This window comes from Copadichromis virginalis, linkage group LG7 (assembly GCF_057382275.1).
Source record: "Copadichromis virginalis isolate Kocher_CV1m ecotype Utaka linkage group LG7, C_Virginalis_male_GT1.1, whole genome shotgun sequence".
In the NCBI taxonomy this organism is placed as follows: domain Eukaryota; kingdom Metazoa; phylum Chordata; class Actinopteri; order Cichliformes; family Cichlidae; genus Copadichromis; species Copadichromis virginalis.
Genome location: NC_140624.1, coordinates 55,165,050 through 55,187,052, shown reverse-complemented (window position 1 = coordinate 55,187,052; position 22,003 = coordinate 55,165,050). Strand labels below are relative to the sequence as shown.

Below are 22,003 nucleotides of genomic sequence, written 5' to 3'. Positions count from 1 at the left end.
GAGGCCACACACAAAGGACACAATGATAATATGTTATTGTCACACAGCAAATGTGGCACTTAAGGACTGACGGCTTTTGTTAATCAGAAGAGCTCATAAAAATGTAAAAACCCACCAATGCCAAAACAAAACTTATTTAATCTTATGAGTTGAACCGAGAAGCTGAAGCTTGTATAGTTTTGGCTTTTTTGAATAAAGAAATGATAGCATTAATCAAAATCACACCAGATTATTGTTCTGTCATGGAACCAGTGTTTTTATGTACTTCAGCCAGTAATCACAGGATGCTTTCTGTGCATGTAAGCTGCTGTTCATTTGTTTTTTTAACCTTAATTTTAAGCTGAATTCTGAACATTTACTTAAAGCTCAGAGCATGTTCTTAGTGTCGTCTATACTATAATTTGACCAAAGTGATGATGTTGTGAGTTGTTATGGCCGTGCATAATTTAAAGCTGTGTAGGTGTGGCTGTTGTGGTGACAGTTCTCTTGTCCGTCAGTTGGTTAGTCCAGACTGAAAAACCTTTGGAAGCACTGCAATAAACAGCTGTGGGTGATTTAGTGACTGTGGTCCCTGACCTTTCTCTTTGAGCCACCATGAGATTCCCATTTGTGGTTCTGAGAGAACAAATATGAAGTTTGTTACTGATAAATCATAATTGTTACTGTGAGGACAAATTCATTTGATGATCTCTTGGCTTATTTTTAACTGATTTAGGTTAAGCTAGTAAAAAGAAGCCAAATATGCTTTGAGTAAGCAACTGTTAACATGATAACCTGAAGTGATGAACTTTATGTGCCTGCTAAACATTAGCATCCTTGCATTGTTATTACGAGCATTATTGTTATTACGTGTTGGCCTGCTGACATTAACATTAAGTCAAAGCACAGCTGGTCCTAAGTACAGCCTCACAGAGCTGCTGTGTTGGCGTCTTGGAAGTCGGAGACATGGTTGTTTAACTGTTTTGATCCATTGGTGGCAGACATTCTTCAGTTGCAATCATAACGGACATTTGTTTATAGTTTCCGTAGCAGCGGCTACCAAACGTTAAATGGTTTGTGCCTGATCCAAATGAGCCGTATTGCAGTGTGTAGAACATGTGAAACACATGTGCAGTCTTAAATTAAAGGGGACCACAGTGTCAACTATTTACTTCATTCCACAGACATTTTGTCCATCTGCACGGTTCCCCTTCAGACCAAATCCCTGGGGCCTTTTTATGCTTGGGAGAAGATTTAATTTTATGAATGCTGATAGATTTATTGAGTTTCTCCTCAGGCTGTGAGTGGACTCTCTTCAGCATATATTTAAACTTCCTGTTGAACATGTAAATATTTCCTTGCATCACAGGATCTTGAAGTCCAGACATGTCTTCTTGTTCCTTGTCAGACTGTCCTGCAATGAAAAGTGACAAATCTACTTTGTGCCATTGTAATAATCCGGGTTTATGGTTTTAGTCCATTAACTGAACCCTCTGAGGTTCCCTTTTCTTCTCAGCAACAAAGCCAGACCTACCTTTATCGACTGGATTTTGTTTTGTTTTGCTTGGAGAATGCAGATGTCTGTTTCAAATCACATTTAACATTTTGTTCAGAAATGTAAACACCATATGGAGCTGTAATAGTATTGCACTGTTGTAAGAAAAGCAAAAAAAAGCCTCACAAATCAACAATTCATTTATACACGAAAAAGCAGCAATGTTGAGTTGCAATGAAAAAAATAATTTATCCAAATGTTATTGTACATCAATATGAGTCTAGTATCTCATTTAAACACAGTAACAAAGAAGATGAGGTGAACCTGGATCAACAGACTCTAACATCCTTCATATTTTTTAAATATAATTTATATAAAATTTATCTGCAAAATTTAGATTTTTCATTTTTTTATTTGTAGGATATTTAACTTGCACAGTAAAACGTCTTGAGGTGACTCTATGACTCAAAGATGACTTTGGGGACTGAATTGTGGGTAAAATTGAGGCTGCAATGCTTCAAACCTTCAAACTCATTTGCTACCCGTTGAATATCTGACTGCTGGTCTAGGATTGGCAGACACTCGGCTTTAACACAACTCTCAGTTATTAACCTTCCTGCCTTCTTGGGACCTTTTTGTGCCACTGCTATGTGTTAAATGGCTGCCATTTCCACTGTGTTCAGTGGAATATAACCAAACTTGCCACAGGATAGTTTTTACCTGTCAATGTTAATATTCCAGTGTGAATTCCTTAAATCAGCCTAAAATGGCTGAGCAGCAGAAATCCCCACACCCATCACCCTGGGGACCATTTTCTGCCCATTGACTTCCATTATAAACGCTATTTTTCAACCCCAAATTATCATCATATGATTTTATTTTTTCTTCTTTTCTTGGATGTCAATGAAGACTCAGGGCCTTGAAGTTTTAATTTTTAAATTGCAAAAAAAATGCAAAAAAAATAATGGCAGGTCAAAATGTATGTTGGTGCCAATCTTTGGTCCATCTAAAGGCCTACTTATAATGACAATCACATATTACTTCAACTGGTTTTTTGTGGAAATATTTAGTTTCGTTTTTTGGTTTTTGGGGCTTATAACACAGGGCGCTCATGTAATAACACTGGGATTTGAAGGGTTAAAACAACGAAAATATAATTAAAACTTTACATGAATATTTCAGGGAGAAGTAGTTTTACAAGGTTGGCTAATTTAAAGTGGAATAAAATATGGATATATGGTCTTTTTATGGCGTGGCTGAGAATGGTCCCTAGGGTGATGGGTGTGAGTTTTTTAAAGGATGGCAGGAGGGTTAATGACTAGCTTCTTGCTAGCATGCAGAGACTCACAAAGAACTGGTATCCTATGAGCAGACAGAAAGTGTTTTTCCTTTCTTCCCCTTTTTTGAATCCCGTGCCGTCTGGCAGGTTTGCAATCAGAATTGCGATCTGAATGCACGGTGGTGCCAAACACATTTTGCTTTCACAAGAACTCCTGCATAGAATCTCTACAGGCTCCTCTTGTTCTTGGGACTCTTTACTATGTTTATTTATTCCTTTCTTTTTGTGTTACTTCAGCTATTGCATTATATGTGAAATAGTATGACAATGTCTATGTCAAGACAGGCAAGAGACAAAAACAAAAGAAGGAAAAAAGGTAGCAGACAGTGATGTTAATCTCCACTGCTCAGATATTGAGCCTCCATCAACCATTTACTTCCTTGGCTGTAGCTCAGGCGGTGGAGCAGGTCATTTACTGATCGGAAGGTTTGTGGTTTGATCCTGGCTCCTCCAGTCTGCATGCCAAGTACCCTTGGGCATGGTACTAACCCTAAGTTGCTCTCTGATGCATCCATCTGTGTATGAATGTTAGAAATCTTAGAAGAAAGTGCTTGTGTGATTGGGTGAATGTGACACGTAGTATAGAGTGCTTTGAGTACTCTGGGAGAGTAGAAAGAGCTACATAAGAATCAGTCCATTTATCATTCATCCACACTAACTGTTTTGTGTTTTTTTTTTAATTCTCAATTAACACAAATGATATAACCTGTAACATGGAGAACATGACACTTCTCAAATATGCAGACGACACTGTCTTTGTGGTGATTCTGACAGTTTTGCATGTTCTCATGAAAACAGTGCTTTCATTTTTATAGTGTGCTACGTCCCTGTAAAGGAGTCTTCATGTTCATTCACCTAGTTTAAGTGTGTCTTCTTACAGGAAAATAGAGTCTTTCACTCTATTAATTGAGCCTATATGATGGATGTGAATAAAAAATCGTAGCAAAGCACTCAACACCTGTGAGATGCCTCTTTATTTGCGCCGCAATGTGTTTCCTACAGCACAGGCTTTGCCAGTGAGTACTTATCACTCACTGTGTTTACTGGACGAGTGGAAAATGATTGCACTGGCTATTTCAGATATTGTTTGGAAATCGCCTTTTCATTGTGGGAATGAAAAACTGTGATTGTGGCTAAAATTTTAAATGAATTGTGCAGCCTACGGATACGTCTTTCTGAAACTCAGAATGAAACATAAAAAGAAATTCTATAATGGGTGCTACTGAGTGAAGACATTAGGAAAGTGTTTACAAAAGTCAAGCCTAAGTACCATTTTCTTATACACTTTGTAGGATTTAAAAGATGCGTGATCTTGACTGTGCACAGATATATTTCAAAGCTCACTGACCTCAAGTGCTGCTTAGTGTTGTGTAGACCAGCGGTCCCCAAGCTTTTTTGCGCCACGGACTGGTTTATGTCCGACAATATTTTCTGGCCTTTAAAGTGTCGCAGATAAATACAACAAAATAAAACCAGTACTAGTACCCAAAAAAGAGAAGATTTATACATAACACAGGGGGAAAATCCAGGGAAACCGAGTAAATGAAAAATGATTTTTTTTTTAAAATGATACAAATCATAAAAAACATAAATTTCACACCCGTGCCTCAACTCTCACAGCCCGTTACCAAACGACTCATGGACTGGTACGGGTTCGTATTTAGGCATATAGTGAAACAATGATGCTGCCAAAGCATAACTGTTTGATAGAAAGTCAAAGAATCTCCAATCTCAATAGTGGAGGTGTTTAGAGTCGGAATAACAGCAGTAGCAATAATCACTGAGATACAATATTTTGTTTTGGACTGACATGACTAATGTATCAGTGAGCTATCCCTACAGCCATGCTGCTAATAAAACCTTTAAATAATTTAGTCTTTGTATGATGTAACCCATTTCTGTCATGTCTTCACAGAATGTGTCCAAGTAGAAACTCAGAACATTATCATTCAAAGGTTCCACTCACAACAGACTGCAAACTGTATATCTTAACAGTCCCACGGACTCACTTAAAAGATTTAAGCCGATTCTTCCCTTATCCTCATCTAATCATATTAAGATTAAACTGTGGAAGCTGCTTCCATATGCTGGCACATTGCTTTTTCTCTCCCTGGGCTTCAGTTATTTAGTCTTTATATAGTTTATATTATATTTATATATTTATAGTCTTGCAGTTATTGCATTCCTGTCTGTGGTGACTGCAAGATACAAGATGAATTCCATTAACACATGTTTGTTTCTCACCTATTCAGTTAAATGTGTTAAATGAATGACTTCATATGAAATATATGTGTATGGTAGCAAAACACTTCCTTTAAGAGATTTCCTCCACTGTTTCATTTTGACTTTTATCCATCACCTTTATTATATAATTGGATAGATACCGAAAGTATTTAATCAGAAATCATGTATTTTGTTGATTTTTCTCATCTTTGGTTTAATACTCTAACAGAGCTGGAGAAAGACTTGTATTTCAAGGAGGATTAGAGTGAAGCATGGAAATAAGTGGAGACTGACGATGGAGGGGTAACATGAAATGACAGTTTGAGCATGCTGAGCAAAGATTGGGATTTATTTTTGCAGCCTTAATGATGTATGAGAAAATCATAAATCATTATTGCAAAGTGAGTCTAGTTGAAAGCTACTGTCTGTCTGCTGTCTACGGTCTTCCTTCACTTTCTTCTTATTGCCTGGCTTTCCCCTCTAATTTCCCTACACAACCACAAGCACCGCTCACTCTGTCATGACTCCCGGCTACAGTGGCATCTCATTTAAAGGAAGCAGACCAGCCCTTGTATCCATCAGTTACAGCAGAGGGAGGGAAGACGGGGCTGTGAAGGGAGGGAGAAAACGACTATTTAAGGGCTCGGGTTTAAAGCAATGGGAGTCTGACCTAAACACTCCTCACACTTTAAAAGACATTTCCTCCCACTCTTTCTCTCTCACTCTCTCTCGCTCTCTCTCTCTCTCTTTCTCACTCCCTGTCTCCCGCTTTTCACTTACTCCCTCTTTCAGCTGAACCCCAGCCTGAGCTGTGAACTGTGAGGGAGGATAAAGAGCTGGACTGACAGAGCTGCCACCTTGCTGGAGAGGCTGTATGACGGAGCAGTGACACAACAGAGCGAAGCATCATCTTTTTTCTTGGCTTCACTAAATTTGTGAAGACCCGGAGGAGCACCTCATGTTACCCGTGGGGGCTTGTGACAAAAAAAACAGGTAAGAAGATCTATTTATGAATTTCTCTGAGTAAACAGTTATTTGAAAGGTCAGTTTTCTCATTTCCTTTTGTTTTTAAGTGAAAGTAGTCAACTTGCACGAGTGACGCATACTACAGAACCAAAAGGCACACTTATTATTTATTGGAAGTGCATTCTTGGTGTATACTGCAACTTCTTCCTCTGTCAGACTCACACAGCAGCCAGTGCTGGGAGCAGCGGTGATGACTGACTGCTGTGGGAGTGAACATGTGGAAGAGTTATCCCAGGCTTTGATCGCCTCCGTAGAATGGCCAGCGCACTTTGTGCCAAAAAGAGACCCTTGCAAAAAATGTTGTCAGGTTGTAGATCAGTACTGGGAGAAAATATAAAAATAACAGCTCTGTGTGTGTGTGTGTGTGTGTGTGTGTGTGTGTGTGTGTGTGTGTGTGTGTGTGTGTGTGTGTGTGTGTGTGTTTCTGCACGGGGCCAAAAAAATGCACAAATATCCCTGTGTCTGGTGAGGTTTGCAGCCTGATGATTCATCATATTACTCTGGGCAATGCAGTTCAGACTTCATCGTGCATCATTTTTCCACCACTGAGATTAAATGAAAGGAAAAATAGGCGATGCTAGTGACGTTGCCAGCATGGGTAAAGAGAAATCAAAAAATTACATCCTTCAACCACTCAGTCCATTAGCTATGCTTAATTGAAATTTAAGTCAAAGTCAGTGGTTTTAACTTCTGTTTCATCCTTTGTGTGGTTTGAATCACCAGTTCCAGTCCACATTCAGCAGAAAGGAATATTTCAGCTGAATGAGATTATAATCATTCAGTTCCTCTGATGTGCAGTTTTATCCCCCTCACCCACGCTACTTCAGCTCATACCTAGAAGGCACATTGTTTCCCATCATATACAGCTATAGCTATTTAGGAGAGTATTTTTTTGTATTTTCTCTGCTATGTGCCGTGTGTCCTGGGATGATTGTGTGCAGCCGAGTGAGAAAGGTGTCCGTGTCAAAGGGACAGCTGGTTTAATAGCCGGAGCTCCCAGAGGGCTCATACGACACTGTTTCCCTCTACATGACTTTGACACACAGAGTCAGGGGTCATAACTCATGCCTCTTTAGTTTATGTAAATTATATTTTGGTTCCTGTTTCTTTTTCTGTCTTTCTTTGTCAAGTTTCAGGATTCATTCGAGCAGCTGAAGGTTAGCTAGAGCAGTGAACTGGGTTTAATGAAAGTCTTTCCTTCTTTTAGGTTAAAAGTCAACAAGTTAATTTATACAACACATCAATAAATCTATGTTTTCTATCACATAACTGCAGGCTCTGTTTCAGGCCTGTGACTGTGTCAGAGTGTGAGACTTTAACACTGTAAATCTCCCACACTGTCTAAAATCAGGTATGTTGCTAATAAGCGGGACCGACACAGATGGTTGTTTCTGTTCGTGCCTGTTCATGGAGGAAATATCTGCTGGTAACATGCACAACAGTAAAATGCCCACGCTTCACTCACTCACAGCAGATTAACTAATTTAAAATGACACATTTAGACACTTGCATAGTATTTCCTCCATTTATTAACATATATAACAAAGCACATATCTGCATTTAAGAGCATGCAAAATCAAAAAAATTACTTTTTAAAAAATGTTTATTTTTGCAGAGACAGAGTAACTGCTACTGAAATTGCTGAAAGTCTGCATTCTAGTCAGGCTCACCTGCAGACACAGTGAAACTGCTTTTTGGTCCCACAGGATAATATCTGCCATGCTGCAGTGGGAAACTTTGTAATCTGCTAATGAGGTGCTGCTATTTCTCTTACTGTATCAGCTACATTAACTACTCTAATTACCTTTCCTGAGATGATTTCCAGCTGTTTCTGATGCTGTCGAGAATCGGGCTTTGTACTTTGTAATGTATGGAGAAAATAGAAATGTTAATATATCACAGATGAACAACTGGATGCACTCGTTTCTTGTTGACCACTGACTGAATCCTGACACAAAGCTGTCAACCACAAATGTTTTCCATACGGACTGTGTCCACACTTGCTACACATACAATCTGTTAATGGTTGCTTGTGTTTAGCATTAAATCTGCATGCAGTAGCACTTTTGGCTCGCCAAATGTTGAGCTATTATATGGACATAAGACGAGAACCTCATTGCCTTTATTTCAGTTTGACTAGGCAAAACAGATGTGATCAGCCCAGGGCCAACATTCCCAGTTTCTCTTTTCCACGTGGGAAAGTTCCCTTTTAGCTGCCAGCATGGGGAAAGGATACTAAAGCTACGGGAACTGGATTATAGCTTAGTGAACAGGTTATATTTATTTCAATTTTCTCTCTAAATTGTCTTCCCATGTCCCATAGTCAAAGGAGATGTCCTTGGTCAACCCCAGGGCTTCTCTGAATGATGTGTTCTTGGCGTTGTACTGTAAGCACTACCGTTCTCAGTAGTTTAACAAAAACATCAGGTCACACTTATATAAACAAAGTTTCCGCTGGTTTTGAAAAGTTACAAAAAAGAAAAAATGTGCTGGCAGTTGTCTTTTTAAAAAGCCTTTGAAGTTATTTCAAGTCTGAAATTTAAAATGTAAAATTTAAGTTAGTGTTAATGTGCACATAATTTACAATTACTGATATATGAGTGACATGTCAGAGCCTTTTGCACTTTCACAGCTGCCTCATGCAGCTTGCTGCACGTTTTCTGCAATCCTTCCTGGCTAAAAAACTATTTACTATTAGTGCAGTAGAATTTTTTAGAACCATTCCTTCAGTACAAGTAACAATAAAACACAATGAAAACACCTCACAACATGTAAAACTCTATTAGTGGAAAACGGTACATATTTTTAAAAATAAAATACTTTGCAGAAAATTGTGTTTTTTTAGCAATGTTATATGGATTAATAAATATATATAATAACTGCTTTAGAAGCTTTAGGTTGAGCTTATGTTAATAATTTATATTTTGTTTAATCAGCAATCAAAAGGATCCTGGGAGGATCATGTATTTGTAAATAAACACCTGCTAATGAGCTCAAACACAGATTTACAGCTTGATTTTGAAAAAAGTATATTAAAAAAAAAATTTAATGTAAAAAGAAACAAATAAACAGGTTGTTCAAAATTAATTAACAATTAACAATTATTTTAATTAATTTAATTAATAATTGAGAATATTAATGAAAAATAAAGGTGGTGTATGAGGAACACTGTTCGTTAAACTTTTCTCATAGATGCTAATTTTAAAATGCTAGTGGAGCAAAAACAAGGCGTTTCTTGTTAACGTGCTGATGGAGTTATTAAAAACATTTTCACACTGTATTCTAACTCTTCTATATATTATATATACATATTGGCCAAGCAGTCACTAAGTCATTTCTAATGCTACTTCTATTACCGCATAACCCACTGATGCTAGCTGATCTCAGAGCTTATCTACTATGCTCCCATCAATCTCCCATTAGAGACAGATGGAGGACTATGAACGCACATCAACCAGAAAAAGGTGTTATTTCCCAACTTGACAAGCTCAAGCGATTGATAATGGAAAGAAGACCTTTGCAAAAACTGAGGTGCACTACAGATTCCTGTGGAATTGGACACAAGCGGAGTTAATCCTGCTTCCAGAGACTATTGCCAACTATAGCTATATGATGGATGAATGCAAACAGGCCAGAAGCTTTAACGACAGAATGTTGTTTGAGATGAAAGGAGAAGGATCACTTTAACTTTGACATTTTAATTGATGTCTGTTTTTAGATCTCGCTACACAAGCACTGCGTGCCTTGCTTGCACCTCTTATTTTAAGAATGTTTTTTCTGCTCTGTGCAACATGGAAAAGTGTACCCAGTTAGAAGAAATGAATCAAAACAATTTATTAATTCAACTAATTAACTTCAATTAGTCTTACAATGAAAAAGGGTTACCAGCCAGTATTTTCTTAAAAATATGTTGAATTCCTCTGCTTATTATTTCAAAAAGTCCATATTGTACAGTTATGTTAGTGACAGTGAGCTACCTGTGGGCATTATCAAGAAGATTTTTTATTTTTTTGCCAGACTGACTGTAAATTACAAGTGATATGTGTTGTAAAGGTTTCAAGAAGTAGATCACAAACACATTGTAAGACCAAGAGTTCAGATTTACAACCTTAATCGTAACCTACCTTTATCCTGCCGCTCACCAGATGTGTGAGAGCCTCGTAAAACTTAAGCTGGGATTTTATATGGGCGTTTAAACAGGTAAGATGAAGAACAGTGAAAATGCTGGCAGGGGGTGTGGGACAGAAGCCAGGTCAGGTCAAAGGTGGTCATGATAAAGGAAAGGAAAGAGGACCGATGAAAAAGCCCTACCTTCAAACCTATATCTCTGAAGTAGCAACATTTTTACAGCCTTTGTATTGCGTGCGACCATTGCGATTTAAAGATAGCCATGCTGCCTGTCATCTAAGTATAACAATAAAAAACAAGGGAAACATTCAGCTATCACTGCAAAAGTTTTCAAACTGTTTTCACTGTTTCAAAAAGTCCTTGACGAAAGCCAACAACTCTTGATTCCTTTACCAGCTTATTCTATTTTATTGGTTCTTCCCAAATATAAAATCTTTGTGCTTCCTCACAGGAAGGTTCAGCACAACCTGTAGAGAGTCCATCATATTTTAAAAGAAATATATTCATATTTTACTCTCAAAGTTAACACGCACATTAACAGTGAACCGCTTGATGTGCAATAACAAGGAACTATAATTTTTCTGAGCTCAGATGACATCTTGAGTCAAGGTAATCCGGTGGTTATATATTTTACTGTTACCCACCTTTAGATTTTTCTACAAAATTGTGAGGCAGATTTTGTTCTTGGTATAGGTCTCAATATTTTTTTTGTGTGTGTTACTGCAAGTAGTTTTATGTATATCTAGGCTTTCTTGTGTTGCTTTAAGAGGATGAGGATCAGCCACAGGTGTTTTGATTTTGTGTCTCAGAGGATAAAATACTTCTTGGTCATAAATATATGAATGTGCAGTCATGGCAACCCTGAGATCCAGCAAAAGCTCAGCTGAAGCTTTTCTGAAGATACTTTCCGTTATGCGATAGCTGATCATTGTGTCAATAAACAGTTTCCAGAAACTCTCGGGAGAACATAAATCCAGGTGCACCACATGTCTTTTTAAGTCCATAACTGCATTTTTGGAAGTAATTTTTCACTGGTTTGCATGTGCAGGTTTGCTACCAATGAAAGAGTCTGGACAAAATCCTCCTGTGCTGCCAGAAATGCAGCTTCTTTATAGAGGTATTGTTTGCTGCCTCCCAGGTGTGCCAGCAGACAAGCGTGTGAACCTGAGGGCCTATCTGGATGACTTGATTTGCTGGCTATTTGTGGATGCAATGATTATTGACTGATGAGTGAAGGAATTTAAAATCTAAAGCCTGCAAATGCAGTTAAGCAACAATAACACAGCTTTGAACTATCATAAAACTCCACGAAGGAAGAATTTTTTCCAGTAATGAGGAAGAGTCGGCCACTGTGGGCTATTATTGATTTTCAGTATCTCGTGTGAACTTAGATCATTTGGAAACTCATCACTGAGTAATCCAAGAGGGCTTTCCCACGCTGAGGAAGAAGCTTGTCATTTTACTCCCATAAATTATAGTGCTGTTGGTGTCCAGATACCTAATTTTATGTGGACACTAGAGAATTGGGATTATAATTTTTTGAGTAAAACAGCAGATTTTTTACATTTACACAAACACCGTGAAGCAAGTTGATTTACCAGGACACCTGCGGATTATTTGATAATAGGGTTTTTTTTTTTAAAGCAGGGCTTTAATAAAATATTATGCAAACTATGTACAAGATTATCAAAAATGATCAAAAACTACATTTATTGGATATTTATTTTTGACTGTTTAACACCAGCAAAGCAAAAACGATGAAAAAACAGTCCAAAAAATAACTGCGTCATATCCTAAATGTTCATGTTGCACTGATTTCCATCTCTCAAGCTTCTGTCTTTCTCTAAACAAGACAAAACTAGTCACATGTAGTCAACTTACACCAAATCACCAAACCCTATTCGCATGTACAGTTGATGGTTATGAAAGACAGGCATTATGAAAAACTGTTTTAAAAGACTTTGTGAGGCATTGAATGTTGTGGATGGCTTTCAATTCGTTAACATTTCATCTCAATTGCTGGTTTGTTGTAATTAGAGCAGGTATAACACGGTTCTTCAGATGTTTTCTCATATATTTATTAATTGTGCTACAAAGCATTAAATACTAAATTGCTGTAACAATGTATCTGTCTGTCTTTCCAGAACATTCACCGTTAACCAGGATTGAGCTTTTGTCTGAGGTTTGCACGGATATTTATTTCACTAATAAAGCGCTACACATCTAACATGGGTACACAAGGCCTTCTGGGCTGCGTTCTCCTAATCACTTGCCTCACCTTATCAAATGCTGGGCTTGTGAAAAAAATCCTACGGCATCGACGACAGACTTTGGCATCCCCTGAAGATCAAAACATAACCCTCCCGAGAGCAGATCATCCTTTGGTTTTCAACCACGTCTATAACATTAATGTTCCTGGAAGTTCCTTGTGCTCAGTGGACCTAGACACTACAGAAAGTACGCACCTTCATCCCAAAGATGCACCAGTCTCCTCAGGCCATCACATGACCGAGTACACGCTCGACGGGGAGAACCAGATTGTCTTCACTCACCGCATCAACATACCTCGGCAGGCCTGCGGTTGCACCGACCACTTGCCCGGTCTAAAAGCCCTCATGAGCCGGCTTGAGATGCTTGAGGGAGAAGTTTCAGCTTTGAGGGATCAGTGCCACAGTGAAGGGGCCTGCTGCAGTGCTCAGGTCAAAGGTAGGTCTAATTTTTCCATCACGCTGTGTCAGTCACATTTGCCCGTTAGAGCCAGCAAAGTAAAACAATCCTTTATTTATCAGACCCTGCAATGAAAAGTGCTTTGTAACCCCACAAGTCTCGTTCATGAGTCACATCTGTTCCCTTCATCTGCTGAGAGTTCTTTGGAATTTAACGTGGGGGTGTAATTTTAGCTGTACAGTAGAGGACACCAGCTCATCTATTAACTTTGCATGTTTTTTTGTTATTTTTTGGATCAGTAAGGGATTACATAAAGTTTTGTCAGTACCAATGAAAGCAAGAAAACAGTAGCTGCTAAAATAAGCCGGAATAGTTTGGCATTTTAGGAAATACACATTCGCTTATGCATCTGTTGGCTCTTCATAGCATACAGAAAAGTCTTTCTTCACTGCCAACTCTCAACAAGAAAGTCAAAAAAGCATGCTTTCTCCAAATGTCAAGCTGACTGCATTTGTCATTGTTATGCTGCATTTTTTTTAAAGGTGAAGTGGGAACAAAACCTTACTGTAATGGTCATGGAAACTTCAGCGCTGAAACCTGTGGCTGCATATGTGAGCCTGGCTGGAAGGGACCCAACTGCACCGAACCCGAGTGCCCAAAGAACTGCCGGGACCGAGGCCACTGTGTGGATGGAAAGTGCAAGTGCTTTAAAGGCTTCGCTGGAGAAGACTGCTCATTTGAGGCCTGCTCTGTGGACTGCAGCGTGCACGGCCAGTGCGTGGGTGGCGTTTGCGTCTGTACGGATGGTTTCTTTGGCGAAGATTGTTCTCAGAGCAAGTGCCTCAATAACTGCCTAGGCCGTGGGCGCTGTGATGACGGAGACTGTGTGTGTGATGAACCGTGGACTGGCTTTGACTGCTCTGAGCTTATCTGCCCCAAAGACTGCTACGACCGTGGACGCTGTCTGAATGGAACTTGCTACTGCGATGAAGGATTTGCCGGTGAAGACTGTGGAGAGCGCATCTGTCCGAACAACTGCCGTGGTAATGGTTTCTGTGTCGATGGCCAGTGCGTCTGCACAGCTGGCTACAGTGGAGAAGACTGCAGTCAGCTCACCTGCCTGAATGACTGTAACGGTAGAGGAACCTGCTTCAGTGGGATGTGCATCTGTGACACAGGGTATCAGGGTGAAGATTGTAGCCAGTTGGCATGTCTGAACAACTGTAACAACAGAGGCCAGTGCATAAATGGACAGTGTGCGTGTGATGTTGGCTTCCAGGGAGACGATTGCTCCGAGCTGTCCTGTCCAAACAGCTGCTTGCACAGGGGGCGCTGTCTCAATGGTCAATGCGTATGCGAGGAAGGCTTCGCTGGTGAGGATTGCAGCATCCGCACATGCCCTTCAAACTGCTACGGCCGTGGAGAGTGCTCCGAGGGGCGTTGTTTATGCCACGCAGGCTTCACTGGTGAGGACTGCAGTGAATTGAGCTGCCCCAACAACTGTAGGAACCATGGCCGGTGCATCAATGGTCAGTGTGTCTGTGACGAAGGGTTTGCAGGAGAAGACTGCAGTCAGAGAGCTTGTCCCAATGACTGCCTGACCCGCGGTTACTGTGTTGACGGAGAGTGCATTTGTCATGAAGGCTATTCGGGAGACGATTGCTCCGTGCTCACCTGTCCAGATAACTGCAACAACAGGGGGCGTTGTGTCGACGGAAGATGCATGTGTGAGATCGGATATGAAGGAGAAAGCTGTGCAATGATGAGCTGCATCAACAACTGCCAGGACAAAGGGCACTGCGTGAACGGTCAGTGTGTCTGCGATGAGGGATACATCGGAGAAGACTGCTCACAAGGTAAGAGTCTCTAGACAAAAAAAAGGATTTGACAGTTCACAATTTTAGAAAGTTTCCATGTGTTAACTAAGTGCACCATAAAAGCAAATGCAGAGTGATGTAATTTCCTTCCGTTCTCAAAATTCACTCACCACTCTTCTTGAAAGAAACTATTCTGGTGAATATAAAAGAGGGTTTCGGTTTTTGTGCTGCCCTTGTCTGTACTCGGTTTGTGCTTTTTTGGCAGTTCTTCACACCACAGCCAGATGTGTGTCTGGAGTTTGCATTAGCTCTACGTGGTTGATATTCACTGACTTGAGGGCCTGAGAAAATGTCTAATACAACACCCTCAGCTGTTTTTTTTTTCTTGATTTTTTCCAGTATCTCCTCCAAAGGACCTAACTGTTGGGGAGGTCACCAGTGAGACTGTCGGCCTGTCCTGGAACAATGAGATGCTGGTCACAGAGTACCTCGTCACATATGTGCCCACAATTCCTGGCGGTCTTCTCCAAGAGTTCACTGTGTCTGGAGACAAAACTGCTGCAACTGTTAAAGAGCTTGAGCCTGGTCTTGAGTATCTGATTAATGTCTACGCTGTTCTGAGTAACAAAAGGAGCATCCCTGTGAGTGCACGGGTGGCCACAGGTATGCCATATTTGTTTCTGTGTTCATTTGCTGTGAATATGGTTAGAAAAAGATACTAGACATTTATTAATTCTCTCTCTGTCCCCCCTAGACCTTCCGCAGCCAGAAGGGCTAAGATTCAAATCAGTAAGAGAGACCTCAGTCGAGGTCATTTGGGACGAGCTGGACATCCCCTTTGATGGCTGGGAGATCTATTTCCGCAACATGGTGAGTCTCCCCATCTCTGCTGAGGACTTGCCTGCATTTTATTAACCATCAGGGGAAAAGTCAGAGGTGATAAGCTACGACAGCTTATTGAAAGTCTCAGCAATACAAGGATTTATTTTAGTGGTAACCATTAAATTTGCTTTGACATATGGAAAAGTGAGGGATGTTATAGAACTGTGGCTAAAACTGCTGCTGAGATACCAAGGCAAAATCCAACCAACTCTTCGAAAAGGAATGAATGTGCCAGCTGATAAATCCTTTTAATTTTCTGTAGCCTTAAAATGTGTTGTCCTTTTCTGACCTTCAAGCTCCTGCTCCTGCCTTTTTGTGCCTTGCATGAAGAAATATACTGCCTGCGGTACACTAAACATAGCATAACCTAAACGGTAATGAAAATGCTAAAACAGAGACACCATGTTTTAATGCCAAAAGCTTATTTTCTCACAGCAGTCAAGTTTAATGTAAATTTTCTACTTTAACTTGATTTGCATATTATGTAACTTTTACAGAAAGAAGAAAATGGAAAAGTTTCAAGCACCCTTCCACCCTCTCAGAACCAATTCTTCCAATCAGGGCTTGGACCAGGACAGGAGTATGAAGTCTCCATCAACATCATCAAGAACAACACCAGAGGACCCCAAACAACCCAAACATTCACTACCAGTGAGTTTCCTGCACACAGAATATTTACAGTCATGCAGTTTATGGCTGCCTATCATCAACTCTCGACCATAATCATCACATTAGAGTCAGAGAAGATTTTAATTTTCCTGCACTATGTGGAAGCTATTAGTACTTTTGCACTTTGACTGTGTCTGCAATGTGAGCTAGAGTGAAGAAAGAAAAGAAGAACTACAAGAAGAAATCCCAGGTGGCTCTCCATAGTCCATCTAACAGATTCAGGGTAAAGAGTAATAACTCAAACTAATTGAAGCTGAGCATAGCATATCCATGTCATAGTTGTTTTTTTTCTCCTCTTCCAATAAATCTTTTGCTCTTAGCTCTCGTCCTTGTCTCGTTGAAACTTTTATTGCCGAGTTACTCCATACATTAAGTTATGAAATGGTTCCAGTTCCTTACGCCATCAATATGGCACGTCAAGCCAGACAACTTCCTTTGAGCATGGAAAAATCATTTAGTTAACAGGACTGTGTTGATGGACTCTCTGGGTATCACACCGTTTTGTTTCTGATGTCATTTATTTGTATAGGCTGAAAGTCGACACAGAGGAATGATAGAAGCGAGGTTAAACTTTTCATACCCTTGTACCCCCAGTGGTCCTTTTTTAGCATGGATCCAAAATATGGAGGAAAAATGTCTCCTCCACATGTTAACACAGGAGATTTGTCAGGTAGTGGCATGACGTCAGACTTAAAGGGAATCACATTATGTTTCATAATGACTTTTCCTGTTGTGGTGGTTGATATCCAAGTTGAGTTATGCAAGATGTATTTTATGTTTAAACACGTACAAACAAAACAACGATTAACATCTCTTTATCCAGGTTTTCTTTGTGAATTTGTATTGTGTATTTTTAGATAATGAATTACACATACAGAGACTGATTAAATCTTTGTTAGAGACATTTCTCTTCTTATTGACACCAAAGGTAGACATAACTTTTTGGAAAGGTACTTTTTAGCTTGCAAGATGACACTAGAAGAGATGGACATAGCTTGCGGTGCCATGAATTGGTATTGATGTTACCGATTTGGTGCTGTTTTTTTAGCCAAACATGAACATATTTGAAACCCTAAGCAGTTGCTTGGTTAGCAAGCTACATGTATTAGCATCTTCTATGACTTTATGATGCCGAAATACCTTTAATCTTCAGGATAACCAAAGTGGAAACCAGCAGTGATACTTAATATTTTTGCACTGACAGTGCTAACTTGCTGATTTTTAGCAAAAGTGTTCACCATACTCAACAGCTTAGGTTAGCATGATTAGCAAAATTAGCTAAATAGAGCCAAATATACAGCTTACATTGATTACAAATAAGTTATTATGTTTGAATATTAAGCTAGAAAAAAATAACCCCTGGATGCATCAGTTTCTAGGACAATTACCACTCTTCACATTTTTTGTCTTTCAGTGAATCAGTACCTCTGTTGTGGTTAGATGACATCACGTTTCTTCATGCATCTTTTCTCCCCTCTATATCTCATCCAACTTTCCTTCTCTTACCAAATTGCCCAATCTAGAGATTGATAGCCCTCAGCAGGTGGAGGTGAAGGATATTACGGACTCCTCGGCTCTGATCAGCTGGTCTCAGCCAGTGGCTCCCATGGATGGAATCACCATGTTTTACATGCCCAGCTCTGACCCTTCAGATGAAAATCGTGTGGATATATCCCCCCCAGACAAGCAGTATAGCATTGATGGTCTGAGGCCAGACACCGAGTACACAGTGTCGCTCATTTCCAGGAGTGGAGACATCACCAGTGACCCTGTCACTGCCACATTCACTACAGGTTGTCTTGTGATAATAACTGTATTTTCTGTTTTGGTTCACTGTATTGTTATATTTTGAGACTTCTATGCATTTGTACACTACAAACTAGAGCAGTCTAATGTTGTATTAGTATGTATTTAAGGTTATTGTATGATTGTAGGTCAACAAGTGTCAAGTCATTACATAATTAATGAAAGAAACTCTGTTTATGTAAGCACTGGATGCCCCCACGAACCTTCAGACTGTGTCCCAGACAGACAACAGCATCACCCTGGAGTGGACCAACAGTGAAGCTGATATTAGCAGCTATCGGGTAAAATACAGTCCCATCTCTGGGGAAATTCATGGTGAGGAAGTGTTCAAGCGAGGACCAGGCGATAGCACACAGGCTACCATCACCAGTAAGTATCACATGGATTAATACAAATTAAGCTTGACCACACACATGCAATATCCAGAATTGCATTTGTCACCCAACATGGATATTTAGCTTCCGTCTTTCTGCACCGCAGGGCTAAAGCCAGGTACAGAGTACGGGATTGGAGTGACTGCTGTGAAGAATGAGAGAGAAAGCCTCCCAGCTACCACAAACGCAGCAACTGGTGAGAGACACTGCTGAACAGCTGTCCAAACACTCCTCCTTCACACCGCTTCATAAACACACAGACAGATAGGATGTGTTGATACAAATTGAGTGGTGAAATGACACTAATGAGCTGTTTATCTACCTCATTTTTCTGTCAGACCTCGATCCTCCCAGAGATTTTGAGGAAATTGAATCCACAGAGACGTCTCTCAGCGTCAAGTGGCAGAAACCTCAGGCCAAAATCAGTGGATACAGACTGGTGTACATCTCCAGAGACGGTCAGGTTGGGGAGGTGGGGTTCCCAGCTGCAACGACTACCTATCATTTGCCCAATCTGACTCCTGGGATGAGCTACACCCTTACCTTGACTGCAGAGAGGGGGCACAAAAGGAGCACACCCGTCTCCCTGTCTACATCCACAGGTGGGTAGGGAACCATTTTTCCACAGTTTAAATGAATAGAATGAATAAGAACGCATGCATTTTTAGTTAAAGGCTCTGTTACGTTCTTCAGGATTTCTTCGAGGAGCTAAAGTTAAAAGGATCTACAGACAGGTTCAGCTGTTGGAGTTCAGGGGTGTCAGCATCATTAATTCTCTTTTATCTTACTGTTCATTGGACAACCTGAGATTGTTGCTCTCCACTGTAAAAAGATCCATCTCCTATTCTTTTTTTAAAATTAATTAAGATTGGTTTATAGTAACAGCTGCGTTTTTTGCATATATAATGCTAATCGCAGCTTTGTAACCAAGGCAACCAGGACTGAAAGCTTGAAAATGATCATTTGTGTACATGTTTAGAAATACAAGTAGAGATTTGCTGGCTGGAAATAAATCTGCTCCCGACCAGCACCAAGAAACTATTATTTCATCTGTTACTAAACGATGCTTTCTTGATTTTCTTGTTTTCCTTGTAGCCTCTTTCACATTTTATTTAGCTGACTCAGATGACCGTGAGCTAGCGACTCCTACAGGCTTGGAGGACAATGTCATTAGCTTTGTGTATCTAGACCCCTCCGAGTCCCAGTTTTCTGGGACCGAGCCTGAGGATGAGCCTGGAGTGCTGACTGTCTCAAGTGTCACGTCTGATGGATTTGATCTGTCATGGAAACTAAAGGCTCGTGGTGTCTATGATAGTTTTGCACTAGAATATAAAGACACTCAGCGATTGTGGGACATGAGAGAGGTTCAACTTCCTGGAGATGCCCATGGCTCTAGAATCCATGGCCTGACAGCATCGACAGAATATCTAATAAAACTTTATGGAATAACAGGTAGCCAACGAGCTGCGCTACTCGAAGCTGTTGCAATCACAGGTATAAGTCTCTCTTTTAGGGTTTTTCAGCTTCTTCCTTCAGTGGAAGCTTTTGATTAGAGGCCAGACTGATATGGCTTGCATGCTGGATTCTTTGTTCCCAGATTTCACAAGACTTTTTTTTCCACTGAAACCATCATCTGCATAACCTTTGGCATGAGTCCATTTGAACCTAACAAATGTCTCTGTTTTTACAAAAACCCATCTCGTTTGATTCTTTGGTTCCCAAAGTTCAAATGCAAGAAGAAATCCACAGTGGCATCAGTGTCTAGCCTGGATTATTAAAGCTATCAAGCACACTGGTTTTCTACTGAGCTGGTTGTCCCAGTTTCTTCTTGTACCTGAGCTTTTAAATTAAAGCCTTGTCCCATCATTAACCCCGTTTAGAGAGATGAGTGATTCTCTAATAGCAAATTAAACCAGGTCGCCTGCATGTCTCATGACTAAGACTCCTGAGTTGTGTTTTACAAAAGCCGAAAGAACGTGGCTGTGCATGGCTTCAACTTAATTTGAAGACAACTGTATACTTTCACACCAGTGGACTATGCAGAGTCTTCAGAAAGTTAATGACCCTGCTTCAGGTGTCATTAATGCCTTAGCAATGGCTTGATGATTTAGCCGTCATAATATATCCATGATTCAGGTAGAATAAGGACAGCATTTTGTGCAGAATTATTATATTTTTATGTTAACCCATTGTTTTTCTTCACATGATCTTTTTACAGTTTCCAGCAGAGCCAATAAGAAATTCATTCTTTAACCTTCTTTTATTCACTTAGCACCCAAGCCCACATCTCCAGATGTGCTTATGCTGAGTATCAAAGATGCCTCAACGCTCCCACAGTCTGTTCCGGATAATGAAGCTGTTCAAAACCCAGACATCCTCGATACTCTAAATAATGAAGTAACTTCCACTTCTGATTCTGGTGGGATAAGCTCCGGTGCCGAGCCTGACAGCTCAGGCTTGGACCTACTCGGGGATCTCACAGTCAGTGTTACCGCCACTAGTGTAAAGCTGGCATGGTCCGCGCCCGATGAGGCGTTCGATAGCTTTTTGGTGGAGCTTACTGCTCCGTCAGCAACAACGCAACCTCGTGTGACCACGGTACCAGGAAATATGAGGAAGGCTGAAATAGAAGGGTTGTCCCCTGCTACACACTATGATATTACATTGCAAGGGCTGGTGGAAGGGGAGCGATCTTTACCTCTCAGAGTTTTTGCTACTACAGGTACATGGAACAAATATTTCTTATTGTAGCCCTTCATCTCAATCCATCATCATCATATCTTTTATCTCCTATGTCTGAACATTTCAGAATGGTTCAATCATTTCTTTTTCCACAGATACTTCATGTTTTATTGTAAAAGATAATCCTCATTGATCTAATCTTGTCTTTTGCTGAACTTTTAAATCCTCACAACAAAGTATTAGGTCCACAAAAAATCTGAGATTTTGAGATTTAATGTGCATTTAACAAAGAGACTTCTAATTTTGAAAGTTGTTTTTAGTTGAACTTAAACGAACAATATAAAAGTGATGTCAAATGAAGGAAAGTTCTAACATGTTGTTGGTAGAATTTGTTAAAAGTTAGAATACTTCAAATTATATTAAGAATATGTTATTTAATTCTGATAATGAACTCAAAATTAAATATTAGTATTCAATTTTGACTCTAATGTCAAATATATTGTAAATATACAGTATACTGCAATATATCAAATATACAACATTCAATACTTTAATATCAAACATTTTAATTAAGAGTGTAAAACTTTTTTGAAAAATTATTTTGTGATTAAAATCATTAGAGTTTAATATTGTTCAATATTTAGGAATTTTATTTTATTTTTTTATTTTATTTCACAAGTCCCTCAAAGGACTCTTACGATACTAAAAGTTTGATGCTTTGTGTTTTTATTACAACATGATGATGTCAGCCTGTGATGTTCATATGATATATTACTTGATATGGCTTCTTGAAATATTTTAACTTTGTCCTTGGGCGCTAATAGTAAAGGTCAAGGTCAAATGCTTAGCCAATCTAGGTACTAGTTTTAAGTCAATCCTTAAAAAATTCTGCATAATATTAAGTTTTTACTGATTT

General features: G+C 39.7%; 1 protein-coding gene across 5 annotated transcripts in view; it reads left to right on the top strand.

Moving 5' to 3' along the window:
• Positions 1–5,663: 5,663 nt before the first annotated feature.
• Positions 5,664–22,003, top strand: part of tnca (tenascin Ca) — a 38,930-nt gene continuing 22,590 nt past the window's right edge. For 4 of the 5 annotated variants that reach the window (XM_085464266.1, XM_085464265.1, XM_085464264.1 and 1 more), the window contains exons 1-10: positions 5,664–6,029; positions 12,335–12,896; positions 13,400–14,713; positions 15,074–15,337; positions 15,429–15,544; positions 16,054–16,207; positions 17,749–18,018; positions 18,215–18,400; positions 18,512–18,601; positions 18,744–19,007. In XM_085464266.1, the coding sequence (XP_085320392.1) occupies positions 12,419–12,896; positions 13,400–14,713; positions 15,074–15,337; positions 15,429–15,544; positions 16,054–16,207; positions 17,749–18,018; positions 18,215–18,400; positions 18,512–18,601; positions 18,744–19,007 (3,136 nt within the window). In that variant the 5' untranslated portion in view covers positions 5,664–6,029; positions 12,335–12,418. Of the gene's footprint in view, positions 6,030–12,334; positions 12,897–13,399; positions 14,714–15,073; positions 15,338–15,428; positions 15,545–16,053; positions 16,208–17,748; positions 18,019–18,214; positions 18,401–18,511; positions 18,602–18,743; positions 19,008–19,500; positions 19,900–20,677; positions 21,128–22,003 lie in introns of all 5 variants that reach the window. The other variant, XM_085464267.1, reaches the window with a different exon arrangement.